This window comes from Myotis lucifugus, unplaced genomic scaffold (genome assembly GCF_000147115.1).
Source record: "Myotis lucifugus unplaced genomic scaffold, Myoluc2.0 scaffold_7, whole genome shotgun sequence".
Classification (NCBI taxonomy): Eukaryota; Metazoa; Chordata; class Mammalia; order Chiroptera; family Vespertilionidae; genus Myotis; species Myotis lucifugus.
In genome coordinates, this window is record NW_005871055.1 from 2,619,931 (window position 1) to 2,635,553 (window position 15,623).

At 37.3% G+C, this 15,623-nt stretch overlaps 1 protein-coding gene across 3 annotated transcripts in view; it reads right to left on the reverse strand.

The window, feature by feature from the left end:
* Positions 1 to 15,623, reverse strand: part of VWA8 (von Willebrand factor A domain containing 8) — a 366,788-nt gene that overhangs the window by 121,499 nt on the left and 229,666 nt on the right. For all 3 annotated transcript variants that reach the window (XM_023748236.1, XM_023748240.1, XM_006083505.3), the window contains 5 exons: positions 6,905 to 7,015; positions 5,716 to 5,780; positions 5,180 to 5,305; positions 3,739 to 3,848; positions 2,667 to 2,821 (listed from right to left, as the gene is read on the reverse strand). In XM_023748236.1, coding sequence (XP_023604004.1) covers positions 2,667 to 2,821; positions 3,739 to 3,848; positions 5,180 to 5,305; positions 5,716 to 5,780; positions 6,905 to 7,015 — 567 coding nt within the window. The remainder of the gene's footprint in view (positions 1 to 2,666; positions 2,822 to 3,738; positions 3,849 to 5,179; positions 5,306 to 5,715; positions 5,781 to 6,904; positions 7,016 to 15,623) is intronic.

The window sequence follows — 15,623 nt, forward strand, 5'->3', positions numbered from 1 at the left end:
CACTATTGAGGGTGATATTTGCTGTAGGTTTTTGCAGATATTTGGTATTAGTTTAGAAAGTTTTAATAAGTTTATAATAATTTAGGTGCCTCTGATAATGCTATAAAAAGTTAATAAAAGGCAACATACCCCTTTGTTGACAGTTTTATGAAGAATCGAAAGAAATTCACATAGAAGCGGAAAGGGACTGTCTTATAGTAGAAAGTCTATGATTTCCGGTCAATCACACCTGAGCTCAAATCCCAGCTGACTTACTCATAATCGCTGTAGCCTAGGGCAGTGGTCGGCAAATTCATTAATCAACAGAGCCAAATATCAATAGTACAACGATTGAAATTCCTTTTGAGAGCCAAATTTTTTAAACTTAAACTACATAGGTAGGTACATTGTTATTAACTTAATTAGGGTACTCCTAAGGCTTAGGAAGACCCACACTCAAGGGGCCAAAGAGCCACATGTGGCTCGGGAGCCGCAGTTTGCCGACCACGGGCCTAGGGGATACATCCTCTCTGTTTCTGTTTCTTCATCTGTAAAATCTTGTAGAAGTGCCTGACTATTGCATTAAGGCCTAAAACATATGACTGGTATAAAATGCTAAAAGGCTGCATAATTGATGAATCCTTCATTAAACAAAAATTCATTGAACATCTATGTGATGGGTACCATATTAAATGTGGAGAATACAGCTTTTATATATATTTATTTTGTTAATCCTTACCCAAGGATGTTTTTTCCATTGATTTTTCGAGAGAGGGAAAGGAGGAAGGGAGGGAGGAGGGTGAGAGTGAGAGAGAGAGAGAAAGAGAGAGTGAGAGAGACTTCAATGTGAGAGAGTCACATCAGCTGGTTGCCTCCCTCATGTACCCCAACCAGGATGAAACCTGCAACCCAGGTAACCTGCCCTTGATTGGGAATGGAACCTGTGACCCTTTGGTCCAAGGGCCAATACTCTAACACTGAACACACCTGCCAGGACAAGGATAGAGCTTTTAATTTAACAAGGTCACTAGTTCTACAGGCTATAAGGAATTTCTTTAGGGCTAATAAAAACAGTGCCTTATATTCAACTTGTACTTTCTAACCTTTTTATAGTAACACTAGAGGCCCAGTGCATGAAATTGGCCTGTGCCCACTTGTAGTCTGGGAGCCCTCGGGGGACGTTTGACTGATAGGAAGTGGGCTTAAGCCGGCAGTCGGACATCCTTAGTGCTGCTGCACTCACCAGCCGTGAGTGGCTGAGTGGCGTTCCCGCTGTGGGAGTGCACTGATCACCAGGGGGCAGCTCCTGTGTTGAGTGTCAGTGCGTGTCATAGTGACCAGTTGTTCCACTGTTCGGTCGATTTGCATATAGCCTTTTATTATATAGGATTATATTTCTATACTAATTTCTTTAATCAGAATATGAATTTGTAAATAGTTATACCTTCAGAAAAATAGCTCCAGTATTTTCTATACTGATAGCAGCAAGCATTGTAGAAAGCATATTAAACATCTCTTTCATTCAATCAAAGCTGCTCTAGATACTGTATTTCAACATGTTTTATTTTCAGTTACATAATATTATAGCAAATGCTTTTTTCTTGATAATTAGGAAGACATATGGCAAAGTTCTAAGCCACATATTATCTATAGGGTTTTGAATTTCAAAAGTCTTTTACCCTGAAGTACTCTTCATTCATTAATTACATTAAAATTTTGAGGTATGTGAGATTGGTATACTATCAAGCAGAACTGACATTTTTATCTTTAAATAATTCTATCATCCCACCTCAAAGCTACAAAGGAAATTATAAAAATTAAATGTTTAATCAGAACACATGGAGCTACATCTCGGGTTATTAAATGGCAACTTGTTTCATTTATCCAAGTTACCATCAGGGGAAGATGGTGCCTAGTTTCACCTAGAACCAATTACAAACAGCCTCTTCTGTACAGATAATAATAAATAACAGCAGAAGGGTCCATCCAAAAGCAAATTAAGTTGATACCATCAGCATTCATAGTATAATCTGGATGCTGCAATGATACGATAAATCAGAGCAAACTCAATGAAAAGTGAATTGATGTTCATCAGTGTTGAAAATTTTAATCTACAGTAATGAGATCCTGACATATTTCACTTAAAAAATGTCTAGAAGACATGTTTTTTTATTAGTCTCAAATTGTTCCTCTTGGCAGATTACATGAGCACACATTAGGACAACATGATCTAAAATCACTCTCAGTGGGTTAAGCATTTACATGCATCACACTTTAAATGCTAATTTAAAAAAGGCAATGAAATCCTAGCCAGTTTGGCTCAGTGGCCAGAGCATCGGCCTAGGGACTGAAGGGTCCCGATTTGATTCTGGTCAAGGACACATGCCTAGGTTGCAGGCTCGATACCCAGTAGGGGGCATGCAGGAGGCAGCCGATCAATGATTCTCTCTCATTGATGCTTCTATCTCTCTCTCCCTCTCTGAAATCAATAAAAATATATTTTTAAAAAAGGCAATGAAACCATTTATGTAAAACATTTTTCAATAATTGATTTGGAAAACAGAATGTTGATCTGAAATGTTTATCAGAAAATCATTTCATTTTTAATTACCTCCTCAAATAGGCTTTATATTATAGGCCAAATTAAGAAGAAATATTTATTCAATAAGTTAAATAACTGATCTTACCATGAGATCTGGGAAACCAACAACGACTGTAGCATAACTGTTCTCATCTGAGAGAAATCGGTTAGGAGAGGCAATCTTTTGTCCCACAGCTGAACTCAGATTCTCAGATGATAGCTGCTCACTTGAAATTCTATGAGGTATGCTGAAATCTGTTTCTGAATAGTGTCAGAGAAACATTAGATACCACATGCCCATAAAATGCTCCATGAAATTAATTTTTACAAGATTTCATTCTCACCAACTTAAACAGAAAAGCACAAGTTAAAAAGGAGGAAACACTTTGAATTACATTCATGGCTCTTCGTCTGAGAAAACTCAGTTTTTTTACAATCAAGGCATCTTCTCAAAGTAATGTCAAGTACTTATGGCATTCAAATTTTTATTAGCAATTAATATTATCATTAGTAGAGCCCTGCAGAAGAGACATGAAATTGACCCAATCCATGTTGGTAATGGTATGTTTTAGAGTTTTTTCATAAGTACTATTTACTTCCCCAAAACTGTGATGAATTAAGTTGAAAGCCTGATGGTCTAAGTCAGTGGTTCTCAACCTGTGGGTCGCCTAAGACCATCGGAAAACACATATATAATTACATATTGTTTTTGTGATTAATCACTATGCTTTAATTATGTTCAATTTGTAACAATGAAAATACATCCTGCATATCAGATATTTACATTACGATTCATAAAAGTAGCAAAATTAGTTTTGAAGTAGCAACGAAAATAATTTTATGGTTGGGGGTCACCACAACATGAGGATCTGTATTAAAGGGTCGCGGCATTAGGAAGGTTGAGAACAACTGGTCTAAGCGAAAAGGAAAAATGCTATCCTAAAATAGACTTGGAACCTAAATGTATATAAAAATTCTGAAATGTCAGTTAAAAAAATTCAAAGACAGAACTTAAAAGATGGTGGATTCTTATTAACTATTACCAGTGTAGTGACTAAGTTTGCTCTTGGTATAAATTTAACGTATGCTGATATTATTGCTGTTCAATGGTTCTAGAGGACAGTGTGTATATGAGCACACACCCATACAGCCATAAATACAAAGAGCACAGTGCTTACCTGGTGTAACTCCAAACCCTGTGCTGGGCGGCTCCTCCTTCAATACATACAACTGGCAAACCCCACTATCCTCAGATTCGATGTGTGCAGGTTTAGTTAAAAGGTATTTCCTGTAAACAAACAAAACATCTAAGTGAAAAGTTTTTATTTTTCTAGTAATCGTGCAGCCAGACTAGAAAAATCAAGTTTTTCTTCCCAAAGCCTCTTTTTTTATATTTTTAGCATAATTTGCAATTCCCAGAGTTTCATTGTGATTGTCAACACCATGTAGAAGGAGCAGTGATAATCACAATGCAGTAACAAATGTGAACTAAAAATCTAGCACTTCGTGAAGGAGGAAGGGCTGTACAAGAAAAAAAGAAAAGAAAAAACAACTGCAACGATACGCACTCTTATTATCATGGAGCCTGCTGTTGATACAACTGTTTGATCAGCCAGGAAGTGGGAGCCTGACCTCTGATTTGTGACCAGCTAAGGGACAGAAGCCTTCACTTCTGTAATCTCCTTGATCTCCTTATTTTTAAGATTTCTGAGATGGTGCTGTAGAAATAGCCAGAAATCTTTTGAACAGACTACCTAAGCTTGCCAGCAGGGCTGCAGAGAAAGGCTGCCTTTAGCTAGTGGATAAATGCATGAAGGAGGGCACTCAATATTTACCGTGCACCCTCTTTTTTAAAAAAAATATATTTTATTGATTTTTTACAGAGAGGAAGGGAGAGGGATAGAGAGTTAGATACATCGATGCGAGAGAAACATCGATCAGCTGCCTCCTGCACACCCCCCACTGGGGATGTGCCTGCAACCAAGGTACATGCCCTTGACCAGAATCGAACCCGGGACCCTTGAGTCTGCAGGCCGACGCTCTATCCACTGAGCCAAACCAGTTAGGGCCTGTGCACCCTCTTTATGCCAAGAGCACACAATGTCCCTTTCATCAAGAAGTGTGCAGTGCAATGGGGGAAGCAACACAAACACAAACATAACCAAATGAGAGCACACATGATCAAATGAAGAAGAAACTTCTAAGAGGTGATTCTGTGAAGTCACAAAAAAGCAACAGCTCTATGATGGAGACTGTGGTCCTTTGAAGACAGGATAAACTGAAGATCTATTTTGAAGAATCTCTAGTTTGGCAAGAACACAGTGAGTTCTCAATGTGCTAACAGGAAAAAGCCCCAAGAAATATGGATCATACATAAAAGTTATTATGTTTTTACTGTTCATTTCAATGTGATCTTCTAAAACACTTTTGTAATTACTCTGTAAAGTGACCTTTAATTTACTGTAATTTTCTCTCCTCACTTCTTTTAACTTTTACCCACAGAGGTGCTGCCAAATTCAGAAACTGTTAAAAGACACAGAAAGACAGAACAGTAAGGATGTTGGATAATCGGTAAGTAAGGAGGAGCGGTAACATGAGATACTACGTAGGTCCACCCACTGATTGGTTTTGCTCTCCACCAGAAGCCATTTGTCCTCCGCTACAAGAAAAACTGTCTTGAGGTCGATGGGAAGTGAGATGGTATGAGTTCGCCCTTCTAGCACATCCAGCACAGTCAAGTTGCTCCTGAAAAAGGAGAAGAAAACTGTATCTGAAAAGAGATGCTCAGGATAACGGTTGCGTAATCATGGCAAAATCATTTCAACCTTAAAAAGATTATTTTGAAGACTAAGTAATAACATAGAAAAGAGTTAACTAAGCAGTTATACAAAATTATGAACTACGCAAGGGTATGCATCAGAAGAAATAATGGAAAGTGCCAGCTGCCATGCTAGTGGTGGTTGAATAAAGGAGTTATGAGCACTGTCTTTTCTTATGTCTATTGTTCAATGTTCTACAATGTGGGATGAGTTTCTTTTATAATAAAACATTTATAATTTGGATACATTAGTTTTATAATAAACAAATATATTTAAAAGAGGAAGTATAAGGGGCAAAATAAGGACCACAGTTTATATCTACAACCAAGAGCTCACCCTTTTTCCTTGTAGAATACTAGCCAGTTTTTGTGCGAAAATTCTTTACACATTTTATACGTTTCCTAAAGACAAAACAAAACAAAATATTCACATTAAATATGTCAGATGCAGTCATGTCTCTTCAGCTGCTTTGCCTTAAATAAAATTTTTCAACATGTAAAAAGTAATTTTCAGAAAAGCTACCTCTTTATCTAGGCCAGTGATGGCGAACCTATGACACGCGTGTCAGAGGTGACACGCGAACTCTTTTTGGTTGATTTTTCTTTGTTAAATGGCATTTAAATATATAAAATAAATATCAAAAATATAAATCTTTGTTTTACTATGGTTGCAAATATCAAAAAATTTCTATATGTGACACGGCACCAGAGTTAAGTTAGGGTTTTTCAAAATGCTGACATGCCGACCTCAAAAGGTTCGCCATCACTGATCTAGGCCAAGACTTATGGTAACATGGGCTAAAATATATGTCAAAATTTACTGGGAACTATGCACTAAAACATCTTTGGAATTGTTAAAAGATAACACCCAATACTGGTTAGAAATAAACGTGCTATTGGATGATTAACAGTGGAATTTAACATAAATAAATAGAAAATGCTTTTCTTCTTAGATTTGGAGACCTTCATGACATTAAAAAAAATCTCTTTTCATGGACTTTTAAGACCTAAGTATGCTATCCTGCAGAGCAGAGGGTAAGCCTTATTATATATCCACGATGTTTTCCTAAATGGCATAATAAATTCTTTGGGTTGGCCTAAAATGTTTATTTACTAGTTTAATTTTTTTTATCTAGTAGGTGTAATTAGGTGGTGTACTCATGGGTTTATCATATAAATCCAAAACATAAACGCATATCTGGAAAACAAGTTAAAGTGGTGCATGATTAGGAATTTGTTATAAATATCATACTCAAATAGCTCATAATGTTTTATTATTATTAATTCAGTCCTGATAAGCTTTCATGTGCGTACAATGGATACAAAAAGAAGCCAATGTTATGTAATGATATGTGTATCTATGTCTGTTTGTATTGTGTTAAAATCTACAAGTGCATAGTAAGAGAATTCTCTTGTGCATTATAATAAACAAAAGCAATGAAAGGGATGGGCAGGCATTCATGTTTATGGTTAAAAAGCTACAGAAAATCCTTGACAATTTGCTGGACAAGTTGGGTATTCCTTACAGCTTCTTCCTTGTTCCACCAGGAAGGTTTCTTAGATGTAACTTCTTCTGAAGGGAGGACGAGACGACGAACGGCTCGGCCAATGGTATCCAACAATAGGATGGTATTACTCTGGGAGTAAAGAGAACAGTGAAAAGTTCAAGATTTGTTCCTTTTTGCAGAAGCAGAAGGTTCTTGGCAACCTGGGAGTAAAGGTTATAATGATAATCCAAATGGAAGATGGAAATATTGAAACACTAAAGATGAAGATACCCAGTGATTTCCTTAACATAGAATTTAAACTATTTGATGGTTTAATGAAGAAGTTTCTAATTATATGATGTAGAAGGTATTCTTTTTGAAGATTTTATCTTAAAAACCACCCCCTTCTTTTTTTTTTAAATATATTTTATTGATTTTTTACAGAGAGGAAGGGAGAGAGATAGTTAGAAACATCGATGAGAGAGAAACATTAATCAGCTGCCTCCTGCACATCCCCCACTGGGGATGTGCCCGCAACCCAGGTACATGCCCTTGACCGGAATCGAACCCGGGACCCTTCAGTCCACAGGCCGACGCTCTATCCACTGAGCCAAACTGGCTTCGGCAACCACCCCCTTCTTAACATAGGCTAGTTTTATTACATAGTAATGATAAAATTAAGAGAATTAATACTTTTTAAAAGTCCATTTACTTTTTTTTTTTTTTTTTACTTTTATTAGATATAGTTTATGCTGAATTTACTCCCGGGCCATAAGTTTTTGTTTCTTCAGTTTCTTTTTCTTCTGTGCGACCTCCTCTTCTGGTTTAGAAACAATCTGCTCTTTTCAGTAAGAGTCCTTTCACTGTAGCAGGGAGAACTCATGTATGGGGTAATCCACCCCTGGGCTCTGTAGGTTCTATGCTGCAGTTTGGGAGCTTTGTTCACCTGGATGTGCTCAATGACCAGAGAACCTACATCTAAAGCTTAAGTTCAGCAGTGCTCTCTGCATTTTTAAGCACGTGCAGCAAAAATTCAGCACTCTTTTTGGCCTCACTGTTTCGCCTGGGCACATTTACCAACTCCACCATTCTAACGACAGAATGGCACATCTCGCTTCTGTAAAGTGACATCCTTCAGATACTTGGTGGCTTTTCAAATATGCATACCCTTGATGGCCTAGGCAGTTTCACGAGTGTTCTTAAAGTGAACACGAAGATTTGAGCCTCTTGATTTGCATGATTTCGTGGGGTTTTCTGGGTCTAGTGAGTAGCGAACCATTTTCAGAGGTCACCTATGGCCACTTTGGGGAAGAGGAACCAAGTCCATGTACTTTTATCAAAATGACACTTAAAGAATGTTCTGTTGAAACTCTTTTACACTGTACACAATCATATTAAAATTAAATAATTAAAAATAATAATTAATTCTTTTCAAATCTAGTGCAATTCAGAAAATATGTACATGATATATAAAGATGGGTTAGCAAGAAAATATCAAGAACTACAAGAACCTAGCTAGTAATGAGTGTTTCCTCATCTTGAAATTCACTAAGCTTACAAAATTTTCATAGTTGGTATTGTAATAATGTACAAACAAGAGATTACTCCAGCATTATTAATCAGTTATGCAAATGAAGTAATAATCTCTCAGTATTTAGAAGAGGTTTTTCAAGAAAAGAAATTTTTAACTAAACTTTAAGCATTTAAAAGAAATGAACTGAGTCCAGCCAGTGTGGCTCAGTGGTTGAGCATTGAACTATGAACCAGGAGGTCACAGTTTGATTCCTGGTCATGATACATGCCCAGGTTGAGGGCATGATCCCAAGTAGGGGGTGTGCAGGAGGCAGCTGATCAATGTTCCATCTCTCTCTCCGTCTCCCTTCCTCTTTCTGAAAAATCAATAAAAAACATATTTTTAAAAAGCACACATGAAATAAGAACTTAAAATTGAGAAAGCCAGGAAATATTAAATATTTTAAAGGGATGAAAAGTTGGCTTTTCTAGTTAAAATTTGAAGATCATTAACAGGTTTGCAAAAAGGCATCAGCAAATTGTCAGGCCTCATTGTTACGTTATACAATTATCTTTTCTTTCTTCCTTTTTTTTTTTTTTAATTGGGACTCCTCCATTATCCTAATTCTTATGAATTTTCATTTTAAGAAGTTCCTTTGGGGAAAATTAAGTCACAAAGCACCCAAATAATTAATATACTCTGCAAAATTAGGAAACAGAATATGAAATGTTTGTTTATTTCTCCCATAATATCTATTGAACCGTTGATATTTAAAACACAAAGGAGATTACAATGGTAAATTAACTATGGCTCTTGTCATCTATTATATAATTCAGTCAGAGATAAATTTTTAAAATGTAAAAGGATTAATGACTCACCTGCAAATCTGGAACCACATAGTGTGATTTCAAATTTATTTTACTAGCTAGTTTTATTGAAGTGTTCAAGAATTAAATTAGTATGCATATTACATAGTTTCCTTCTCTGTCTATACTCAATCTTGGCAGTAGTAAAAAGTCAACTAAGCATTTTGACAAAGCTTAAGTTTTTCCACAAGCATCACCCTTAGAATCCATTATTCTATATAAAAAGTAATTCTCCATTAAGAATGTATGTTAAAAAATATTCTTTTTAAAAATAACATTTCATATAAGAAGTATTATTTCTGGCATTAGAAAGTTTGAAAAAGACAGTGATGCCTGAGTTTTCCTTAAGAAAACATGTTAATAAGTTAAAAGTTTACAGTTTCTATTCTAGATTAAATTTTTTTTGAATAACTGTTTTTTAAAGGAGAAACTCTTAAAAAAACAAAGGAGAAACTCTTTTGTGTATGAAAAATATATACAACATTAACATGAATTCTTAGTGCTGAAGCAATCTGGGGGTAACATTAACTTTTCTAAGCAACAAAAAAAAAGAGTCCTAAAAATAATGTCTGATTCCAAAATATGATTACACAGAAGAATAAGCAGATGATTAAACAGATATGATTAAGCAGAAAAATAAGTTACTACAGTTTTGCATTTTTCTTCCTTTTTAGGGTCTAATACTTATATACTCATAACCTGGTCCAAGTGAACTGAAAAACTGTATCTTTCTAAGTGACAGAAAACATGTATTTCCAGCTGCTGCTGTATTTAGAATTAGTTTTTAGAAGCAATTGGCAACGTGAAGAAGTTCTGTTGTTCCATCCTTTTAGAAGTTAATGGTTTCCTTCTGTAAATGACTAATGATATATTCTGTCTGAGTTTAAAAATAGAATTTTGCGTCACACACAAGTACATGTAACTGTGGCTTTGGCGCTCCTTTAAGGGGGCAGGGAGGAGAAGCAAATGAGCAATTTTATTATGTTTGTATTTGACTGGGAGAAAAGTAACCTCTGGATGACCTCAATGTCCCAAAGTCTGAAATTCTAAACTTTGTACAGATGTAATAAGTAATCTCATGGGGAGGGGGTGGGGCACTTTATTTTTAGGCATGGAGAAGTTTCCCTTTCCTTACTTAAGATTTTATTTTAGCAAGGCCTTTTGAACAACTTCTTAAGCTAACCAGGGAAATGCACGCAGAGCAAAGATTTATTTTTAAAAGACAAAGGATAGATGAATTAATGGAAGCACTTCTCTACACTATTTTAGCTCTGTTTTCATTTATAGCAGGATGAAGAAGGAATTAAAGGCAGTGCACTCATTTTTTTTATTCCATTAGAACTATTTACCATTTGTTAACTTTACAGCTGCATGCTGTTTATTTGGAATTAAAGAGGTCTTACATCCTAACAGGGCCATAATATAAAATAGACAGCTAAGATATTCTCTCTGGAAAAAGAAGAGGCAGTTCAGATGATAGGTAGAATGGAAGTTTCCAGATAAGCTGAGCAATGACTGCTCAGAGTACTGTGGTAGCTTTCTGGACAACTGTTAACACCATAGTCAAAAGGGTAAGTCAGATAACATGCTAGAATGGCAAAAGGCCATGTCCTGGCTATGGAAGTTAAGCATATTTTTCTTTTTAAGTTAAATTTATTGGGGTGACATTGGTTAATAAAAGTATACAGGTATCAAGTATACAATTCTACAGTAAGTCATCTGTATATTGTATTGTGTGTTTAGCACCCAAGACAAGTCTCCTTCCATCGCCATTTATCCCCCTTTTATGCTCTTTTACTTTCCCTCACCCTCCACTCGCTTCCTTCTGGCAATCAGCATACTGTTGTCCTTGTTCATGAATCTGTTTTTTTTTCTTTGCTTAATCCCTTTATCCATCTCACCCAGCCCCAACTCCCTCCCCTATGACAGCTGTCAGTCTGTTCTCTGTATCCATGAGTCTGTTTCCACTTTGTAGAGATACAGCCGGGTAATATTCATTCCATTGTGTAAATGTACCACAGCTGTTTTATCCACTCATCTACTGATGGGCACCTGGGCTACTGTCAAATCTTGGCTATTGTAAATGATGCTGCAATGAACATAGAGATGCATATATTCTCTAGAATTAGTGTTTTGGATTTCTTCAGATATATTCCCAGAAGTGAAATTGCTGGGTCACAAGGCAATTCCATTTGCAATTTTTTTGAAGTAACGCCATACTGCTTTCCACAGTGGCTACACCAATCTGCATTCCCACCAAGAGTGCACAAGGGTTCCTTTTTCTCCACATTCACTCCAACACTTGTTTGTTGATTTATTGATGATAGCCACTCTGACAGGTGTGAGGTGATATTTTGTTGTTGTGACTTTAACATGCATCTCTCTGAAGATTAGCATTTTTCATATAACTATTGGCCATCTGTATGTCCTCTTTGGAGAAGAGTCCTTTGCTCATTTCTTTTTTAAAACATTTGTCTTTATTGTTGAAAGTACTACAGATATTCCCCCCCCCCCGCCCCCCGCCCATTGACCCTCTCCTCTTGACTCCTGCCCCCAGGCCCTCACTACACTATTATCTGTGTCCATGGGTTATACATATACAGATATAAGTTCTTTGGTTAATCTCTTCCTGCTCCCATCTCCCCGCTTCCCTCTGAGATTTGTCAGTCTGTTCCATGCTTCCATTTCTCTGGATCTATTTCATTCATTAGTTTATTTTGTTCATTAGATTCCACATATAAGTGAGATCATGTGATACTTGTCTTTCTTGGGCTGGCTAATTTCACTTAGCATAATACTCTCCAGGTCCCTCCATGCTGTCTCAAAGGGTAAGAGATCTTTCTTTTTTACAGCTGCATAGTATTCCACTGTGTAAATGTACCACTGCTTTTTAAATCCACTCATCTACTGATGCTTTTGCCCATTTCTTTTTTTAAAAAATATATTTTATTGATTTTTTACAGAGAGGAAGGGAGAGGGATAGAGAGTTAGAAACATAGATGAGAGAGAAACATCGATCAGCTGCCTCCTGCACATTCCCTGCTGGGGATGTGCCCACAACCAAGGTACATGCCCTTGACTGGAATCGAACCTGGGGCCCTTTAGTCCGCAGGCCGATGTTCTATCCACTGAGCCAAACCAGTTAGGGCTTGCCCATTTCTTAATTGGATTGTTTGTTTTTTTGGTGCTGAGTTTTGTAAGATCCTTATAAATTTTGGATGCTAAGCCTTTATCAGATATATTGGCAAATATATTCTCTTATTCAGTGGGGAAAAACAAATTTTTTTCTTGATGAAAGTTGTTGTAAGTGAATAGAGTATTAACCAGCAATGTTACCAAATAATTGAATCTTTTGAGAAAATAAAATACTTGGTGAGAAGTTAAAAAAACTTTTAAAGAATTGGTGTATGTAAATTTGACAGCTGAAAATTTGGCAGGACTGTTTGAATAAATAATTCATAGTTAGATTCCTGTCCAAATTTAATTGGCTTACAGAATTAAAAATCACCAATCATAAAGACAGATCCTTCTGGCTATAGAATTCAATTGAATGGCACTGATGCTCTGTTGGAAATCTATAAAGTAACATCCTTATTCCAATATGCTAGAAACATAATTTTATAAGCAATATCTGGATATTCATACCTCTGCTTCTAGGAAAAAATGAAAAGAAAAATTTGAAAAACAGAAAAAATTTATTAACTCAGAATTATCATAAATTAAGGCAAGGCCTAAAGTTAAAGTTTACTTATTTACTCAGTTAATGACTGACATGTTATTTATGCAACATTTTCCTCTTAATTAGACACAATCCAAAAGTACTATTTCTTGGTAACACTTTACTTTCAAAGTGACCTGAAATACTCGTAAGCAACAGCACTGCATTTCTTTACTATTTTCCTATTATGAATACTCTCAAATCTCTCAGACTATTCTTTCCCCAAGTATCTGAAGTGAGAGAGTGGGTAAAGTTTGACTCTGCTGGGGTCCATCCAATGTGGTTTGAATCTCAGGTCCCATGTAGTTGAGCAAGGTGTTAAAATTCCCCAAGCCTTAGTGTCCTTACACGTATATAATACTAACTGCTACCTCATTGGGCAGCTAGAAGAATAACATGGGATAGTGTATGCAATCTTTTATTTCACACATTGTTGGCATTTAACAACTGATCCCTTTCCTTGAGACACTCATCACTTCCCATCAAGGGTACCACACTTCCTGGTTTATTCACCTACTTCACTGGCTACTCATTTTCAATCCCGTTGGTGGATTCCTCCTCATATCCCTGATTTCTTAATGTTTTATTGCTGCAGGGCTTAGTGCTCAAACTTCTTTTCTCTACCCACATTCACCCCCTGATGACCTTTTTCATTCCAATGCTTTATATGCCAATGACTATCAAACTTATATTTCCTGTTTTGACCTCTCCATTGAACTCCAGATTAATCATGTGAATCCCTAATAGACATCTAAAATTTAATCAAACACTTAATCTTCTTTCCAAAACTGATCCCGTCCTCATCTCAGTTGATGGCAACTCTATTCTTTCATTTGCTCAGACCCTAAAACTTGAAGTTGTCTTTAATTCTACTCTTTCTCATCCAATACATCTGATTTATTAGGAAATCCTTTTGGTCTTACCTTCAAAAGATATCTAGAATCCATCATTACTTACAACCTCCATACTCCTCCAAACAGCCCTTATCTCTTTTCTGAATCATGGCAAAAATCTCTTAACTAGTCTCCTTCATTCTGCCATAGAACCTATAGACTATTCACCATAGAGGAGTCAGAGAAATCCTCTAAAAATGTCAGAGCATGCCATTCCTCTGCTTGAAACCCTCTAACACCTTCCCCTTCCACTCAAAGTTAGGCCCCAGAACATTACAATGGCCTAGAATGCTCTATGTAATCTGCTTCCTAACCCCCTCTACCACGCCCCCCCAGAACATTACAATGGCCTAGAATGCTCTATGTAATCTGCTTCCTAACCCCCTCTACCACGCCCCTGCTACAACCTTTTAAAAATCATATATATTGATTTCAGAGAGAAAGAAAGAGGAAGAGATAGAAACATCAATGGTGAGAGAAATATATATATATATTGATTTCAGAGAGAAAGAAAGAGGAAGAGATAGAAACATCAATGGTGAGAGAAAATCATTGATTGGCTGCCTCCTGCACGCTGTCTACTGGGGATCGAACTTGCAACCTGGCAAATGCTCTGACCGGGAATCAAACCATGCTCACCCACTGAGTTATGCTAGCTGGGCCTTACCACACTTTCTAAAGATGAAGAGGCAGGTTCCAGCCTCTGGGCCTTTGAACTTATAATTCCCTTTACCTGGAAGTCTCTCCCAGATATCAGTTCTCTCCTCTATCAAGTCTTTGCTTAAATACAACCTTTTCAGTTAAGCAATCCCTGCCCACCACGCTATTTTAAATGGCAGTGTTTCTCCCAGCCATGTTTTACTCTCTCTTGCTTCTTACCTTCTGCCTTAAGATATAATTTAATTATTTATTTTGCTTATTATTATAATTTAATTATTTATTTTCCACTTCCACCACCAGAACATAAACTTTTGAAGACAAGGATTTTTGTTTTTTTGTTCACTGAGGTATCCCCAACAGTAGGTACATGTTGTATATTATCTACACTAATAAAAGAGAAACATGCAAATTGGTGTCACTCGCTACCCTTCCCATTGGCTAATCAGGGCGATATGCAAATTAACTGCCAGCCAAGATGGCGGCCGGCAGCCAGGCAGCTTGAAGCGAACATGAGGCTTGCTTGCTTCAGTGACGGAGGACTCCAACGTTCCCCGCCTGCCGCTGCCGGCCTCTGAGCTTGCAGTTTGAAACACTGTTACAAATATAGAAGCTAAACAAAACCCCAGAAACTTGCTTTCATTCAGCCGGGATCTCAGAGCTGGAGTTGAAACAGTGTTTCGATTATAGAACCCAAACAAACCAGATACCTGCTTTCAGCAGGCGAGGCCTAAGAGCTGGAGCCAAGCCTCAGAGCTAAAGCTGGCTCAGAATAAAAAAGAAAAAGAAAAAAGGAGCGGTTGGGAGCTTCAGTCACCGACCACCCTAAATATCCGGTTTAATACCCTAACCCAGGCTGGCCAGGGCACACCCAAGTGGGGGCCCCCCCACCCTTATACCAGGACACCCCTTCAGGGGCAAACCAGCCCAGACCCTTATCATACACCAGGCCTCTAACCTATATAGTAAAAAGGGTAATAAGCCTCCCGACACCGGGATCAGCGTGACAGGGGGCAGCGCCCAAAATCCCCCTAGCTAACACATGCGGCTCTGTGTGTGACAGGGGGCGGGGCCACAACCTCCCTATCCGCCCTGCTCTGTTCGTGACAGG